The following is an 18,443-nucleotide window of genomic DNA, read 5'->3' as shown; positions in this document are numbered from 1 at the left end:
GAGGTTACAGTGAGCCAAGATCGTGCCAGGCCACTTCAGCGTGGGCAACAGTGAGACCCCATCTCACCAGAAAAATAAATGAGAGAGAGACAGGGTTTCACTCTGTCACCCAGGCTGGAGTGCAGTGGTGCAATCATGGCTTACTGTAACCTCAAACTCCTGGTCTTAAGTAATCTTGGTGCCTCAGCCTCCAAACTGGGACTGCATGTACCACCATGCCTGCCTAATTTTCATTTTTTCTGTAGAGACAGAGTCTTTCTCTGTTGACCAGGCTGCTCTTGAACTCCTGGCCTCAAGTCATCCTCCTGCCTTGGTCTCCTGAAATGTTGGGTTTACAGGTGCAAGCCACCACACCTGGCCTTTTTTCTAACTTGTTAATGAGAACCTTAGGTTATTAATTTTTTTTTTTTGAGACGGAGTCTCGTGCTGTTGCCCAGACTGGAGTGCAGTGGCACGATCTTGGCTCACTGCAAGCTCTGCCTCCCGGGTTCACGCCATTCTCCTGCCTCAGCCTCTCAAGTAGCTGGGACTACAGGTGCCTGCCATTGCGCCCGGCTAATTTTTTGTATTTTTAGTAGAGATGGGGTTTCACCGTGGTCTTGATCTCCTGACATCGTGATCCGCCCGCCTCGGCCTCCCAAAGTGCTGGGATTACAGGAGTGAGCCACCACACCCGGCCAGGTCATTAACTTTATAGGTTTTTTCTTTTGGAGTTGGAGTTTCACTCTGTCGCCAGGCTGGAGTGCAGTGGCACGATCTCCGCTCACTGCACCCTCCACCTCCCGGGTTCAAGTGATTCTCCTGCCTCGGCCTCCCGAGTAGCTGGGACTACAGGCGCCCACCACCACGCCCAGCTAATTTTTTGTATTTTTAGTAGAGACAGGGTTTCACCATGTTGGCCAGGATGGTCTCGATCTCTTGACCTCATGATCCATTCACCTCGGCCTCCCAAAGTGCTGGGATTACAGGTGTGAGCCACCATGTCTGGCCAGTTTTACAGGTTTTTTGCAATACTTTTTAGACTTTAAAACGTTAGCATTGCTTTAGCTGAATCAGTATAGCATATATTTGAAAAGTGTTTTTTCATATATTACCTCACTCTGAGAAGTAGATAAGTAATCTCAAATCTGTTGACAGGGAAAATAGGTGAATTGGCATATTGAAGGGTACATAATTTGTTAATTGTGGCATTGATTTTTTCACATGGTTTCTGACTCCCAGAATCCTGAGAGCTCTGCATGTTCGGGCTGTTTAATTCCTGATGTCACATGAGAGTCAGGAAAGGAAGTTGAGGGAGTGGAGAAATTTGGAGAAATTTGGAAACTGCTGTTAAGGAATGATGTATCTTTGGAACCACCTCTCCGCTTTTTGCTTTTCACTTTTTTTTTTTTTTTTTTTTTTTTGAGACGAAGTCTCACTCTGTTGCCCAGGCTGGAGTGCAGTGGCACTGTCTCGGCTCACTGCAACCTCTGCCTCCCGGGTTCAAGTGATTCTCCTGCCTCAGCCTCACGAGTAGCTGGGATTACAGGTGCCTGCCACCATGCCCGACTAATTTTTGTATTTTTAGTAAAGACGGGGTTTCACCGTGTTGGCCAGACTGTTCTTGAACTCCTGACCTCAAGTGATCTGCCCACCTCGGCCTCCCAAAGTGTTGGAATTACAGGCTTGAGCCACTGCGTCCAGCCTCCACCTGTCTGCTTTTCTAAGTTGGGAAGTTGTTGATGGGTTTGCGTAGGTGAAGGTTAGTCCCCATCTCTCTGAAACTATGGGTTGTCTATGAGGTGGACAGAAGTGCTTTTCTAATATTTAAAGTACTTAACAGTAATAATTAGGCTGGGCGTGGTGGTTCAGGCCTATAATTGCAGCACTTTGGGAGGCCAAGGCAGGAGGATCACTTGAAGCTGGGAGATGGAGACCAGCGTGGGCAATAAAGTGAGACCTCATCTCTACAAAAAAAAGAAAGGGAAAATAGCTGGGTGGCCTGTAGTCCCAGCCACTCAGGAAGCTGAGGTGGGAAGGATCGCCTGAGCCCAAGAATTCAAGTTGTAGTAACCCGTGATCGTGCCACTGCATTCCATCCTGGGTGACAGACTGAGACCCTGTCTCCAAAGAAAGAAAAAACAATAATTCTGGTATTTCACTAGAGGGTTGGAAGACAGCTGGAATCTAATCTGCTTGAAGCAGTCAAACCTGATGGCATTTTGTGAGGCATTATGCTGGTTGTTCACCTCTTGTTATAGGTTTTCTTCACGTATTTACTTCACATAGTCTACTAATTTCCATGTTGCTGATCTGCTTCTGGGTAACCTTTAATAAAGTCGTTTTTTTTGTTGTTGTTGTTGTTTTGTCCACCTAGTCTAAGACTCTAATGAAATCTTTATCTACATGATGGATGTTCAAATAGATGGTCATTATGTTGCCTCCAGGATGTGTGGTGTCTGAAAGAGGGAGTTTCTGTAGAGTTTGTGCCCTGAAATCTCCTTACACTGTTTTCTAAATGTCTAACTATATAAGAAATATGCTGTTTGGCCCTTGAGATGGAGGTCCAATAGGAACACAGGATGCCAGGAACTTGGTCCTTGGAGGAGAGAACCGGAGCTGGTCCCTGGCCATATGTGGGAGTAACAGCACATTATCTCAAAAGAATAAAACTCATTGGAGCTGTATTTTGTGGTGAACGTTTTGCCTTAGTCTCTAACTGCAGCTGAATACATCTGTGTCTGTGTCTGAAGAATTTGATCTTTGACTATATTTTCAGATAATCTTCAGAATAGTATAAGCATCAAGGCATTTAAATGATTTCACCCCCAAAGGAAGAGTCCTCCAGATTTTAGCCATATCTGATTTTTAGTGCCTCTCAGAATTCAGTGATTTAAAACTGCTTTGGAGTCCTAACAGTTTTGTGGTGTCATTGAGATACCATAGAAAGATAGAAGGTATTTCTTTTTTTTTAATTGTTTATTTATCAAGATAAACTATTTGCTAGCCCACATATTCATGTTTCATGGTTCAGGAACACAGGTTAGTGACAAAACTAATAGGAAATTCAACCCAAAGAAACTGTTTTTTTTTTTTTTTTTTTTTTTGAGACAGAGTCTCGCTCTGTTATCCAGGCTGGATCTTGGCTCACTGTAACCTCCGCCTCCTGGGTTCAAGCGATTCTCCTGTCTCAGCCTCCCGGAGTAGCTGGGATTACAGGCATGCGCCACCACACCTGCTATATTTGTATTTTTAGTAGAGATGAGGTTTCACCATGTTGGTCAGACTGATCTCGAGCTCCTGACCTCAGGTGATCTGCCCGCCTCACCTCCCAAAGTGTTGGGATTACAGGCATGAGCCATTACGCCTGGCCAAAGAAACTCCTTATATTCCAAAATTACTTTGCACTCTGAAAGATACCAGCTTTTCTCATCTAAAATTCTTTCATGAAGTCATAATTTCTGTAGAAATCTGGGTATGCCTTCTTTCTTGGTTCAGCCACAGCAAATTTACAGAGAACTACGGCTCCCAGGGATACAATGAATGCTCCAACAATATGAAACTGCAGACGCGCTGTGGTAGTTACTGTCCTTGATAGGTATGTCAGCCTCATTACCAGTGTTCTTCCTGGCTGATGGAGAAGTGGATGGCCAGCAGCTATTTCATAGTTGTATAATTCCTTACTCTGGAGAGTTTTCTTGTTTAAAGCTAGTAACCTTTTTTTTTTTTTTTTTTGAGATGGAGTCTTGTTCTGTCACCCCAGGCTGGAGTGTAGTGGTGCGATCTCAGCTCACTGCAACCTCCGCCTCCCAGGCTCAAGCGATTCTCCTGCTTCAGCCTGTCGAGTAGCTGGGACTGACTACAGGCGCCCGCCACCATGCCTGGCTAATTTTTTTGTACTTTTAGTAGAGACGGGGTTTCACTGTATTAGCCAGGATGGTCTTTATCTCCTGACCTCGTGATCCACCTGCCTCGGCCTCCCAAAGTGCTGGGATTGCAGGCGTAAGCCACTGCGCCTGGCCACTAGTAACCATTTTTGATAGGGGGTCCTAAATAAAGCCCCCAGATAATCTAAAAAGGTCAATGCTGTGACCAGAGCTTTGGCTTCACCTTTCCTAGATGTAGGAAATTTTATTGCCATGTTTTCCCTTTTTTAATAATAGGACACATGTGAATATTGCTAATATAAGGTAGTAGATTTGTACCTAAGATGAACTCCATGTATAAAACCAGTGTTATAGATAATTGAAATTAGCGTGAGTGACAAGAGCTTTTATTTGTATTCTGAAATGGAGAGAGAGCAGTTTTTTTTATTTTTTATTTTTATTTTTGAGACAGGGACTCACTTTGTTACCCAGGCTGGAGTGTAGTGGCGCAATCTTGGCTCACTGCAACCTCCGCCTTCCAGGCTCAAGCAATCCTCCTGTCTCAGCCCTTCAAGTAGCTGGGACTATAGGCATGAGCCACCAAGCCTGGCTAATTTTTTTTTTGTAGAGACAGTATTTTGCCATGTTGCCCAGGCTGGTCTCAAACTCCTGAGCTCAGGCGATCCACACATCTCAGCCTCCCAAAGTGCTAAGATTACAGGTGTGAGCCACCCTGCCTAGCAGAGATAGTAGAGGTTTTTCAAAAGATAACATGGTGAGGAGTAATTCCCCAGTAGGGAGGTGTGTACACCATTCTCCCAGTAACCTTAGAGCTTGTTTACCTCTGCCTTAGTCCTGTCAACTTGTCCCCACTGTGCTTAACGTTTTCAGTTAAGCTACAGTAGGATAGTGGTGAAGAAAAGGAGTCAGAGTTTACCATTCATGCCAGAAACCTAATCTGTGAGACCAGGCTTTTGCATCTATCTTTCAGTTGTATGGAAGCTTCTCTCTTCAGCTTTGGTCTTCAGTGGGATTGGTGATAGGAAATAAGTCCAGGAAGCTCGTGATTTCACATGTGAGCAGTTTAGACAGTTTAATTTTAAGTGCTCTGTGGTTTTGTGTTCCTTTTAGAACCATTTCTCCCATCCTTCCACATGTGTGCTTTCTAGATTTGACCATATTTTCATTCAGTTGTAAATGTGCTAGGTGAGACTTAGCTGATTCAGGGATGGCTCGCATGTACTATTTTGTCACAGCACAGGTAATCCAGTGGATTCTTATTAAAGCATAATCATGAGCAGAGAATGTTTCAGCACCTTTGTTTCTCCTTTCTTTTTTCTTTTTTTTTTTTTTTTTGAGATGGAGTTTTGCCCTTGTTGCCCAGGCGCTGGAGTGCAGTGGCGTGATCTCGGCTCACCTAAACCTCTGCCTTCTGGGTTCAAGTGATTCTCCTGCCTCAGCCTCCCAAGTAGCGGGATTATAGGCACCCACCACCATGCCTGGCTAATTTTTTGTGTTAGTAGAGACAGGGTTTCTCCATGTTGGTGAGACTGGTCTCGAACTCCTGACCTCAGGTGATCCACCCGCCTTGGCCTCCCAAAGTGCTAGGATTACAGGCGTGAGCCACTGCGCCCGGCCCTTCTCCTTTTTGTGCATTTCATTTTGATTTCCCCTGTATCACCTTGAACGTCAGTTCTGAAAATTCTTCACATATCTCCTTTCCCCCACTTCTTAGTACATTTGACACAGCTGATTTCAAAAGGGTCTTTACTAAAAAATGTATTTAGGGAAGCACATATGTTCTAATCTTTAGGAATCCAGTAAAAACAGGAAAGAGGTTCAGTGGACTCTAGATTCTCTCCTTGACCTAAATTAATTCTGTTCTTGCTGTTCGTTGATGGGCTGGCACATCTCAGGTCCCCTGCTAAGTTTCCTTTTTTCCTTGTTCCCTGTTTGTTCTTAGCCAGGTGGCCTCAGGATGCCATGGTTTCCTAGCTCCTGTGATAGGACCCAGGAATCTAAACAATCTTTCATCTCTTCTTTAGAGACAAATGGCAACATAGATTCCCTCTCTTTCTTCTCCCAGATTACTCTAGACATCTATACACATTTCTGGTTTCTGAGGGATGTGCCAGTCCCTAGTAGCTTGGAAGGGCAGGTTCCAAGTAGGGTTGACAGCCCCACTTACATGAAGAACACTCCCTATGTTTCCCTTCTCCTCAAAGTACAGGAGGATTGTTCTCTCTCACCCTCATAACTATGCCTAATCTATATCAGTGTCTACAGTCTCATATACAAAGGGAAGAATGGGCTTGAATGTAAGAAATCATTGGATTCCCTTGGTTGTAAGATTTAGAGAACAAACGTGTTTTCATGTTAGTTTTCTGCTATAGTGTTTTTGTCCGTGATTTTTGTAGGTGTTTTGGTATCTTTTCCTGTCAAAGTCCATGTCAGTGCTTTTTTATTTCTGAAATTAATTAGAAATTAGTTTTCATAAAATCCAGAGCTGTATAGTGCAAGTTTTATGTGTTCTTCTTTTCTGTTAGAGTGACTTATCAGTTTATTTTCTCTTCAGCTCTTTTCAGTTCAATTAGTTTTATTATTTTTCCTTTGGATTGTATCATACAGTAAAAAACAAATTAAAGACACATTTGCCAAAACCAAAAATACTGTTGCCAGAATTTTACTTAGCATTCCTCACTTACCAAGTTTAACTTTAATTACACAAATTTTATGAATTTTAAAAAGGGTATGATACTTTGTCATGGTACCTATAGTGCTTAAGTGGATATATTTAATTTTAGAAGAGGTAATAGAAATACTGGATTTATAAACTAATTTTTAATGAAATGTTGAGGAAATCTGCAAATATACCTGTGAAATGTGAAGGCACTAAAGATGCTTCACTTTATTCTATAAAAACATTGCAAATGTGGCTGGGCATGGTGGCTCATGCTTGTAATCCCAGCACTTTGGGAGGCCGAGACAAGTGGATCTCTTGAGCTCGGGAGTTCGAGACCAGCCTGGGCAACATGGTGAAACCCTGTCTCTACAAAAAAAAAAAAAAAAAAAGCCAGGCTTGGTGGCACACACCTGTGTTTTCAACTACTTGGAAGGCTGATGATATGGGAGGATCACTTGAGCCCAGGAGGTCGAGGATGTAGTGATGTAGTGAACTGTGTCGTGCCACTGCAATCTAGTCTGGACAACAGTGTGAGACGCTGTCTCAAAAAAAAAAAAAAAAAGATTGCATATCAAACCCAAGTGGTTAATCTGAGGTTGTAAAAATATGTTGGCCAAATAATTTGGAATTCTAACTGAACTTCTTAGAGTATATACCTGCTGATCTGCATTTTTAGTGTGTGTCTGTGCCTGCCCAACTAAAGAATCTGGTGACCAGGTATTGTCTTGCAATTGCTGTAGACAGTGCACTTCCTAGCTCTTAAAGTAGTCCTGACCTTGTTTGCCACTATATCTGATTGCAGTCTCTTTTTCCCTGCCAAGGTTTTTTATTCATTGTCACTTTCTAGGCTTGCTGTGTTGTTGCATTAAAATACACACACACACAAAAAACTCATATGATTTCTCCTAAATTTGGTTCAACAAGTTCTTTAGTCTGGTTCTTCTCCTTACTATCATTATTATTGTCATTGAGACAGCATCTTGCTATGTTGCCCAGACTGGTCTTGAACTCCTGGCCTCAAGCGGTCCTTCCACCTTGGCCTTCCAAAGTGTTAGGATTACAGGTGTGAGCCACCATACGTGGCCTGATTCATCTTTTTTTTTTTCCCCTGAGACAGGATCTGAATCTGTCACCCAGGCTGGAGTGCTGTGGCATGATTTCAGCTGATTGCAACCTCCACCTCCTGGGCTCAAGCCATCCTCCCACCTCAGTCTCCTGAGTAGCTGGGACTATAGGTGCACACCACCACGCCTGGCTAATTTTTGTATTTTTTTTTTGGTAAAAGTGAAGTTTTGCCATGTTGCCTATGCTGGTCTCAAACTCCTGGGCTCAAGTGATCCTCCAGCCTTGGCCACCCAAAGTGTTAGGATTACAGGCATGACTACCACAGCTGGCCTGATTAATCTTTTATAGTTGAGATTATTTATGTGTTTGCCTGATTTTTTCCCCCTTTTTAATCTCTTTTGTATCATTGATAAAAACAGTCTAATTCTCCTCCTCATAGGCTGTCTTTTTCCTTCTGTATTTTGCTTTGATTTTGTCCTTGTTATTGTGGCTATTCTCATTTGGGTACATTTAAACCTATTTTTCCTTCATATATCAAATCTTAAAAGAGTTAAAACACAATTTTATGTTCTTTTTATTTGCTGACTTGGAATTCTGTCATGTGGCCAACATATTTTGTTTTTCATAAAGCCACATGACCCGTTTGTTCTGGTTTTTGCTAGGTCTAGATTAGAAATGTAAACTTTTTTGGTTTACAACCCTAATATTTTAAAACAAAAAGAACTTGTCCCTTCATAAACACTTTTTCATATGTTATATATTTACCCTACTATATACATCTGTTATGTATATCATAAACATACATATATTTATTCAGCCAGATTTATTGTGTAGTTACTATATGCCAGGTACTACTCAGGGCACTTAGGATACTCATATAACTGACATCATCATCATAAATAATAAACAGTAGACATCATCAGTAAGTAAAGTATGTAATATGCCAGAAGGGGATAAATGCCTTAATGAAGAAAAGAAAAAGAAGAGCCAATTAAAGGGGGTGGAGGGTGCAGGTGGTGTTGTATTTTAAGCTAGGGAGGGTAGGATAGACCTTTCATTGAGAAAGAGACATTTTGATCAAAGACTTTTGAAGGAGGTGAGGGAGTTGGCCATGTGGTTATCTGGGGGAAGAATGTTTAGGCAGAGGGAATGACTAGTGCAAAGAACCTAGGGAATATATATATGCCTGATGTGTTTGAGGAACATCATGAAGGCCGGTATGGCTGGAGTGGGATAATAAGCAGTGGGGAGAGAAGGGTAGGAAGTGAAGGCAGAAAGAAAATGGGGGTGGGAAGGAATGCAGAGCTTGTGGACTTTTTATTTTTTGACAGTCTCATGGCAAAAAGTGAAATGGCGGCCAGGCATGGTGGCTCATGCCTGTAATCCCAGCACTTTGGGAGGCTGAGGCAGGCAGGTCATCTTGAGGTCAGAAGTTTCAGACCAGCCTGGCCAACATGACAAAACCCCGTCTCTACTAAAAATACAAAAATAAAATTAGCTGGGCATGGTGGGGTGCGCTTGTAGTCCCCACCTACTTGGGAGGCTGAGGCATGGGAATTGCTTGAACCCAGGAGGTGGAGGTTGCAGTAAGCCAAGATCGCACCACTGCACTCCAGCCTGGGTGACGGAGTGAGACTCTGTCTCAAAAAAAAAAAAAAAAAGGCCAGGCACAGTGGCTCACGCCTGTAATCCCCAGCACTTTGGGAGGTCTAGGCGGGCAGATCACCTGAGGTCGGGAGTTAAAGACCAGTCTGGCCAACATGAGAAACCCCGTCTCTACGGTAGGAGAATCGCTTGAACCTGGGAAGTGAAGATTGAGGTGAGCCGAGATTGCACCATTGCCACTCCAGCCTGAGCAACAAGAGCGAAACTCACACACACACACACACACACACACACACACACACACACACACACACGCAAAAGTGAAATGGTTCCTTGGGTTTTTTTTTTTTGAGATGGAGTCTTGCTCTGTTGCCCAGGCTGTAGTGCAGTGGCGCGATCTTGGCTCACTGCAGGCTCTGCCTCCCAGGTTCCATGCCATTCTCCTGCCTCAGCCTCCCGAGTAGCTGGGACTACAGGCGCCCACCACCACACCCGTCTAATTTTTTTGTATTTTTAGTAGAGACGGGGTTTCACTGTGTTAGCCAGGATGGTCTCAATCTCCTGACCTTGTGATCCACCCGCTTTGGCTTCCCAAAGTGCTGGGATTACAGGCGTGAGGCACTGCGCCCGGCCAACCCTGTCTTTAAAAAAAAAAATTTTTTTTAAGTTAGCCAGGCATGGTGAATATACTTGTAGTCCCAGCTATTTTGGAGGCCAAGGTGAAAGGATCCCTTGATCCCAAGAGTTAGAGGCTGCAGTGAGCCATGACCATATCATTGTATTCCAGCCTGGATGACAGACCCCAACTCTAAAAAGGAAAACAACAACAAAAAATTACATTTCATTAACATGAGAAACTTCTTTTTATTTGAATGGAGACATAATTCCTTTTGGAATTCAATGGTATGTTCAAGGAGTTTGTTATTATAACCAGAAAGTCAGCCTAACTATTGTAACTAATATTTTTGCAGTAAAAATTTCTTTCCATTTGTTGCAATTCACCAGTGAGAAAAAAATCAGAATCTCAGCAAGTTCTTTTCATACATAGCGTTCTTTGCATTTTACGCAATAATTATCTTAAAATGTGTAACTAAAGTATTACAAAGCAAACAAAGGACAGAGTCTCTGTTGTAGCTGAGAGGTGCATAAACTCATAGCAGAGCAGTGGAACCCCATAACCTCTTGGGGAGCAGACACTTTGCAGTTGGCTACCTGAATAAGATTGGGGCTCTATTAGCAATGAAGTAGCAGAGAAAGACATTATGCAGGCAACCAACATCATCATCATCTACGGCCTTCTCAGACAGTAGTTTTCACAGTAGCCTCTGTGGACACCAGACTTCAGGAGTAACCACTGGTTGATAAAAAAAAAAGTCAGGGTTGGGCATGGTGGCTCATGCCTGTAATCCCAGCACTGTGGGAGGCTGAGGTGGGTGGATCATGAGGTCAAGAGATTGAGACCATCCTGGCCAACATGGTGAAACCCCGTCTCCACTAAAAATACAAAAATTAGCTGGGTGTGGTGGCGTGCACCTGTAATCCCAGTTACTCAGGAGGCTGAGGCTGAGGCAGGAGAATCGCTTGAACCCTGGAGGCAGAGGTTGCAGTGAGCCGAGATCGCGCCACTGCACTCCAGCCTAGCGACAAGAGTGAGACTCCATCTCAACAAAAAAAAAAAAAAAAAAAAAAAAGGAGTCAGAGCCGTTGCTATTTCCAGGGCTGGGCACTAGGCGAGGCAAGCCCAAGCCCTTTACCCGCATCTGCAAATCCTGCAGGGTTAGGCGTGTGAGGAGACTTGGAGAAGTTAAGTGACTTATGAGGCTCCATCCACACCTTGTAAAGCAAGGCTTCACAGAGCTTGAGAGGGTTCTCGGGTACTTCCACTATTTCAGATTTCAGGGTTATTAAGAAAGTACCATCAAAACAGAGTTACAGATATGTGGTATATTTACTCTTAGGAGACTATTTCAAACACAAAAACAATGCCATGACTTCATGTTGACATCATATGGAAACAAATTCCAAATGTCTGGATAGACTGAAGAGTGGACTCTGCCCTCAGTCCTGTGGAAGCTGCAGAAGTTGCCACAGATCTCTCAGAGTCAGGGGAAGGGCTATTTCAATTTTTTTTTTTTCTTTTTTGAGGAATCCCACTCTGTCGCCCAGGCTGGAGTGCAGTGGCGCAATCTCGGCTCACTGAAACCTCCGCCTTCTGGGTTCAAGTGATTCTTGTGCCTCAGCTTCCCAAGTAGCTGAGATTACAGGCATGTGCCACCATGCCCAGCTACCTTTTTTTTTTGTATTTTTAGAAGAGACGGAGTTTCGCCATGTTGGCCAGGCTGGTCTTGAACTCCTGACCTCAGGTGATCCGTCCGCCTTGGCCTCCCAAAGTGCTGGGATTATAGGCATGAACCACTGCATCCGGCCTATTTCCTTGACTCTCCTCCTGCACCATTCTTCTGGGGCACCTGGCACTGTGACCCCTCTCTTTTCCCAGCCACCCAGTGACTCAGGCTAGAAAATTTAGCACTCTCCTTGTGTCCGTAGTCAGAAGCATTCCCAGGGAGAAGCACAGCCAGAGATAGGCCTCCTTCAGCCTGACCGGGGCCAGGGCAGAAGCCAATCTACAGTACTGAACAGGATGCACAGCTGCAATGACCACCTCCAGAGACCCTGACCTGCCCTCCACAATCCAGCTACTCTACTTTTAAGTATTTACTACATGGTGGAAACTGCCTTGGACTTTTGCTGTGGAAATAAGAGACAATGGTTTGGTGGTGATGACAGTGAGTTAATAGATGACAGCACAGTGGTATATTGATATGGTAGAGCTGGCATAGGGTACCTTAGGAGTCATAGATGTGTGCACTATACTCAGGTTTGGAGAGAATGGAGTCTAGGAATACTACCTGGGGCAGAGTTGCCTTGACCTGAAGGCAGTATTGCCTTGTCCCAGGTAGTATTCCTAGACTTCATTCAGGATAACTAGGCAAAAAAAAAAAAGAAGTGTGTGTGCATTAAAATAGTGCAATCTGGGGACTGGGAGTACAGAATAATTGATTTTGGTGATAGCAGTGAAATAAAACATAGCTAGCTGCCTGGGCAGCTTTGGGTTAAGATTTTGCAGTTTTGCAGTAGTTTTTTCTTTCTTTTTGTCTTTTTTGAGACAGGGTCTTGCTCTGTCACCCAGGCTGGAGTGCAGTAGTGCCATCACAGCTCAGCAGTGGTATTTTGTACCCCATTTTGTCCATAATTACAAGGTCCAGGAAAAACAACAACAACAAAAAACCTGATGGTTTGTCTCTTACATATGGGACCATATTCCTGCTCTACTAATACTTTTTCTTTTTTTGGTCTTAATCTTTCTGATGTAGTCTTGCTGACTACATTCCTAATTTAAAAATACACTCAGTGTTAAGAAATTTGCCAACTACTTTAAATATTTTGAGAGAAAATTGACATTATAAAGAGGGAGTTTGAGTACAAGGAGCTTTTCCTTGTCCCACTGGTTGGTATAGAGTCAGACAGAAAGGGAATGGTCATAAATTGACAACCATAGATTTAAAGTAGAAGAAATCTGACGCCTGAATTCCTTTGGGAAAAGCAAAACCTTAATGATCCTATAGCAGGGGTCCCTGGGTACCGGTCCATGACCTGTTAGGAACTGGGCCTCACAGCAGGAGGTGAGTGGTAGGCGAGCAAGCAAGCAAAGCTTCATCTGTATTTACAGCTGCTCCCCTTGCTTGCATTACCGCCGGAGCTCTGCCTCCTGTCAGATCAGCGGTGGCATTAGATTCTCATAGGAGCATGAACCCTATTGTGAATTGCACATGTGAGGGATCTAGGTTGAGTGCTCCTTATGAGAAACTAATGCCTGATGATCTGTCACTCTCTTCCATCACCCCAAGATGGGACCGTCTAGTTGCAGGAAAACAATCTTAGAGCTCCCAAGGAATCTACATTATGGTGAGTTGTATAATTATTTTATTGTATATTACAATGTAATAATAGAAATACAATGTACAATAAATGTACAGCCTCAATCATGCTGAAAGCATCGCCCCCACACCCGTTCTGTGGAAAAGTTGTCTTCCATGAAACTGGTTCCTGCTGCCAAAAAATTTGGGGACCACTCTCCTACAGCTCAGCAATGAATGGCCTGCCTGGTCCTTGGCACCTTCAGTGGAGAATTTCGGAATCTCATGTGACCTAATTCCTCAGACAGAAACCCTTCCTCTGAGTGAAGGAGAGACCCTTACCAGTACTGGATATCCTAAGGAGTCTGAACAGAACAAATTCCCATTGCCTTCTGTTTTTTTCTGATCTCATCTTTGGGTGTGAAATAAACCGGGATAGGTGCTTTCCTGATGGTTGTAATGTGCTGTAGCTCTAAAATAAAATCCTTTAGATAACTCAGAAGGGAGGTGGGAACTAGGAAAGGCAGAGAATGTGGGCTTCTGTGCACAAGATAGATGGAAGAGGCCAAGGTTGCATCATTCAGCAAAAATTTAACCAACTGCCTTTCATGTGCCACGTAGTATTGTACGTGCTAGGGATACACATAGTAGGGAACAAAACAGAGTCCCTGCTCTCACTCATGGAGCTCCAGGGAAATTGTGACTCACCCAGTGTTTTGATTCCTTCTTCCTCTCTTCTTTTCTGTAGGACAGAATAATAAGCTGAATAGAATCTGACCATTGGCTTTCACCTGGCCAGGACCTTCTTTGTAGCTCTCCTTTTGTGGCCCATGTGCTGCATCCTCTGCCCTCAGTGTGCAACTGGCCCCCAACGCAATGTGTGTTTGTCAAACCATGGAAGTGGGGCAGTATGGCAAGAATGCAAGTCGGGCTGGAGACCGGGGAGTCCTCCTGGAGCCCTTCATCCACCAAGTAGGCGGACACAGCAGCATGATGCGTTACGACGATCACACTGTGTGCAAGCCCCTCATCTCCCGGGAACAGCGCTTCTACGAGTCCCTCCCTCCCGAAATGAAGGAGTTCACCCCTGAATACAAAGGTCAGTCACTGGCCAGTTTAATGAAAGCAGCAGCCTTGGGCTTATAGACCCCTTGCCACAGTTTTTTCTTGGTTTGTTTGCCATGATATATCATTGTAGGTCTTTTTTCTCAAAGCACGAAGTCACTTTGTTAGGTAAAATTAGAGGCTGAAAGCATCAGCAAGGTCTTTAGATCTTGAAAATTGAATTTATTAATAGGTAAAGCTGAGAAAAAGTCATAGCATTAAGTTCCATTGGTGGAAAAGAGCATGCTGTTGTCAGTGAATTTTCCTGTTTGCTGTGACCCTAGTCTAGGAGAGAAGAGGGAACATTTCTCTCGTCCCAGAGGAGGAATGGATACTTGCCAGGTTAAAGCGGTTAGATAGCTGGCAGTGGGGCTGTGTGTAGCCTGTGTCTATATGTGCTGGGGCAAAGAATTGTTGGTAAGAAATGCAGGGACTTTCTGGGGCCTGGAAGTCCTGATATTTGAAGGAAAAATAATTTATTTTAAAATATAAGTCAACTTTATAGAAAAGAACCTCATGAATATTAATTATACCAGAATTAACTAACTTTATTTTAAAATCTGATCTTTGTCAGTGTTTATAAATTTTTATGATTGCTCATTGTGTCTAAGTTTTTTTTTTACGTTCTGCTTTATAACTTTAAGTTGTATGATTTCAGTCAGGTTAACACTGTCCTTTACTTAGGAGAGTTTCAATTTAGAAAAACCAGTGCTATCGAATTGACTTTTTGTTTCCTTAACTTTTTAAAAAAAATTTTGGTAAAATGTACATAACATAACATTCACCATTTTAAAGTGTATAATTTAGTGGCATTAACACATTCACAATGTTGTATAGCCACTGTCCATTTCCTGAATTTTTCATCATCTGAAACAAACTCGGTACCTATTAAATAATAACTCCCCATTCTTCCATCATCTGATCCCCTGGTAACCTCTTGTTTACTTTCTGTCTCTACAGATTTGCCTATTGTAGATATTTCATAAAAGTGAAATCATTACAATTTTTGACCTTTTGTGTCTGGCTTGGTTCATTTAGCTTAATGTTTACAAGGTTTGTTCATGTCATAGTGTGTATTAAAACTCCATTCTTGGCCGGGCGCAGTGGCTCACATCTGTAATCCTAGCACTTTTTTTTTTTTTTTTTTTTTGAGACAGTTTCTCTCTGTTGCCAGGCTAGAGTGCAGTGGCGCGATCTCGGCTTACTGCAACCTCCAACTCCCGGGTTCAAGCGAAGCGATTCTCCTGCCTCAGCCTCCCAAGTAGCTGGGATTACAGACATGTGCCACCACGCCCAGCTATTTTTTGTATTTTTAGTAGAGACAGGGTTTCACCATGTTGGCCAGGATGGCCTTGATCTCCTGACCTCATGATCCGCCTGCCTCGGCCTTCCAAAGTGTTGGGATTACAGGCGAGAGCCATCACGCCTGGCCAGTCCTAGCACTTTGGGAGGCCAAGGCAGGCAGATCACTTGAGGTCCGGGGTTCGAGACCAGCCTGGCCAATTTGGTGAAACCCTGTCTCTACTAAAACTACAAAAATTAGCCGGGTGTGGTGATGCATGCCTGTAATCCCAGCTACTTGGAAGGCTGAGGCAGGAGAATCTCTTGAACCCAGGAGGTGGACGTTACAGTGAGCCAAGATTGTGCCACTGCACTCTAGCCTGGGCAACAGAGTGAGACTGTCTCAAAAAAAAACAAAAAAAAACAAAACACTTAATTTTTTTTTTTTTTTTTTTTTTTTTTTGAGACGGAGTCTAGCTCTATCACCCAGGCTGGAATGCAGTGGTGCGATCTTGGCTCACTGCAAGCTCTGCCTCCCGGATTCACGCCATTCTCCTGCCTCAGCCTCCTGAGTAGCTGGGACTACAGGCACCCACCACCACGTCTGGCTAATTTTTTTGTATTTTTATTAGAGACAGGGTTTCACCTTGTTAGTGTAGCCAGGATGGTCTCGATCTCCTGACCTCGTGATCTGCCTGCCTCGGCCTCCCAAAGTGCTAGGATTACAGGCGTGAGCCACCATGCCTGGCCCACTTCATTCTTTTTTATGGCTGAATAATATTTCATTGTAAGTGTATACCACATTTTGTTTATTCATTCATCTGTTGATGGACACCTGGGTTGTTTCCACCTTTTGGCTATTGCGAATAATGCTGCTGTGAACATTGTCTTACAAATGTCCATTTGAGTCACTGCTTTTAATTCTTTTGGGTATATGCCTAGGAGTGGAATTGTCAGATCATGTGGAAGTTCTTTGTTTACCTTTCGGAGGAACTGCCAAACTGTTTCCCACAGTGGCTGCACCACTTTGCCTTCTTACCAGCAATGTACAAGGGTCCCTATTTCTCCACATTCTTACCAACACTCCTTTTCTTTTCTTTTTGTAGCCATCCTAGTGGATGTGTGTGGTATCTGTGGCTTTGACTTGCTTTTTCCTAATGTCTAACGAATGATGCAGAGGATTTTTTTGTTATTGGCTGTTGGTATACCTTCTTAAAGAAATGTCTATTCAAGTCCTTTGACCATTTTGAATTGGGTTGTTTCTGTCTTTTTTTTTTTTTTTTTTTTTTGAGACAGAGTCTTGCTCTGTAGCCCAGGCTGGAGTGCAGTGGCACGATCTCGACTCACTGCAATCTCCACCTCCGGGTTCAAGCGATTCTTCTGCCTCAGCCTCCCAAGTAGCTGGGATTACAGGCATGCGCCACCACGCCTAACTAAATTTTGTATTTTTAGTAGAGACGGGGTTTCACCATGTTGGGCAAGCTGGTTTCGAACTCCTGACTTTAGGTGATTTGCCTGCCTTGGCCTCCCAAAATGCTGGGATTACAGTCATGTGCCACCATGCCTGGCTAATTTTTGTATTTTTAGTAGAGATGGGGTTTTGCCATATTGGCCAGGCTGGTCTCGAACTCAACTCAGGTGACCTACCTGCCTTGGCCTCCCAAAGTGTTGGGATTATAGGTGTGAGCCACCGTGCCTGGCCTGGGTTGTTTCTTAATTGGCAGAAAGAGGTGAACCAGTTTTTAGGACATCTCAAGCTTTTTAAATTTTATTTTTATTTTAATTAACCTCAGGGATTTTACTTATGCTTGGAATGTTCTTTCCAGTACCCTTATCCACACCTGCTCCTCCAACCTTTAGTTTATTAGGTCTCCCCAGACACTTCTTCCCTGATCATCCTATATTACATTCTGCTCTGGAAACCATATTTTCAGTGATAGAACCTTACTTAGTTTCTTCATAGCACTTACCACAATCTGTATTTTTGTCTATGTGTTTGTTTTTCACATTAGTATGGAAGCTCCTTGAAGGTATGGACTTTTTTTTTTGTCTTTTACACTTGTGAGTTCAGGGCCTGGCATCTAGTAGATGGTCAGTAAATACTTGATAAATGAATGAGGCAAAGCTTATTTGCATAAATGTACAGAAGCCTTGAACTTCACATTTAGTACTGCAAGCACTAACAGTTGATGATTGTAGCTGGTCATACTAAATAAATGAAAATTTGTTTTTAAACCTGCCAAGATATGAAATATTATTGACACTTTTTCTTAGCTTAATTGAGCTTAAACACCTGTGCTGATAGCAGTAATTAGATGTGTGTATGTGTGTGGGCTAGTAATCATACATGTATTTCTTAGCTCCATGTGCTGAAAGGGCCTAAAAGCAGTGATACTTCAGTAGCAATCAGTACATCTAGTAACCAAATCCTCAGTTTTCTAAATACCATTCTTACAATAAAAAGAAACAGAGCTCCTTGGTGAAATGGTTGGTTCCTGAGTTTGGGCAGGAAAATTATAAGACAAGCCTAGAACATCTTATGGTGACAGATAGTAAAGAAGTGGTCAAAAATCATGTCAGAAGTACAAAGAGCTAACTTTAAAGGAATTGAAGGTCCCAATCTAGAAGAATTTAAACGACAAAATATCCACAAGTCTATACTGATAAATACATGGATATGAAGGGACAATTCCTCCTTATAGAATTCTAATTTCTTTTTTTTTTTTTTTTTTTTTTTTTTTGAGACGGAGTCTCGCTCTGTTGTCCAGGTTGGAGTGCAGTGGCGCAATCTCGGCTCACTGCAAGCTCTGACCCCCGGGTTCACGCCATTCTTCTGCCTCGGCCTCCCGAGTAGCTGGGACTACAGGCTCCCGCCACCAAGCCTGGCTAATTTTTTGTATTTTTAGTAGAGACAGGGTTTCACCATGTTAGCCAGGATGGTCT

At 43.2% G+C, this 18,443-nt stretch overlaps 1 protein-coding gene across 3 annotated transcripts in view; it reads left to right on the top strand.

The window, feature by feature from the left end:
• IP6K1 (inositol hexakisphosphate kinase 1) overlaps positions 1-18,443 on the top strand; it is a 63,032-nt gene that overhangs the window by 24,561 nt on the left and 20,028 nt on the right. For 2 of the 3 annotated variants that reach the window (XM_004034158.5, XM_055382451.2), the window contains one exon: positions 13,864-14,214. The exons of the other annotated variant lie outside the window; for it this stretch is intronic. In XM_004034158.5, coding sequence (XP_004034206.1) covers positions 13,992-14,214 — 223 coding nt within the window. In that variant the 5' untranslated portion in view covers positions 13,864-13,991. The remainder of the gene's footprint in view (positions 1-13,863; positions 14,215-18,443) is intronic. 3 annotated transcript variants of the gene reach the window in all.

The sequence above is a fragment of the Gorilla gorilla genome, chromosome 2 (genome assembly GCF_029281585.2).
Source record: "Gorilla gorilla gorilla isolate KB3781 chromosome 2, NHGRI_mGorGor1-v2.1_pri, whole genome shotgun sequence".
NCBI classification, from domain to species: Eukaryota; Metazoa; Chordata; class Mammalia; order Primates; family Hominidae; genus Gorilla; species Gorilla gorilla.
This window is presented reverse-complemented; position numbering and strand designations above follow the sequence as displayed.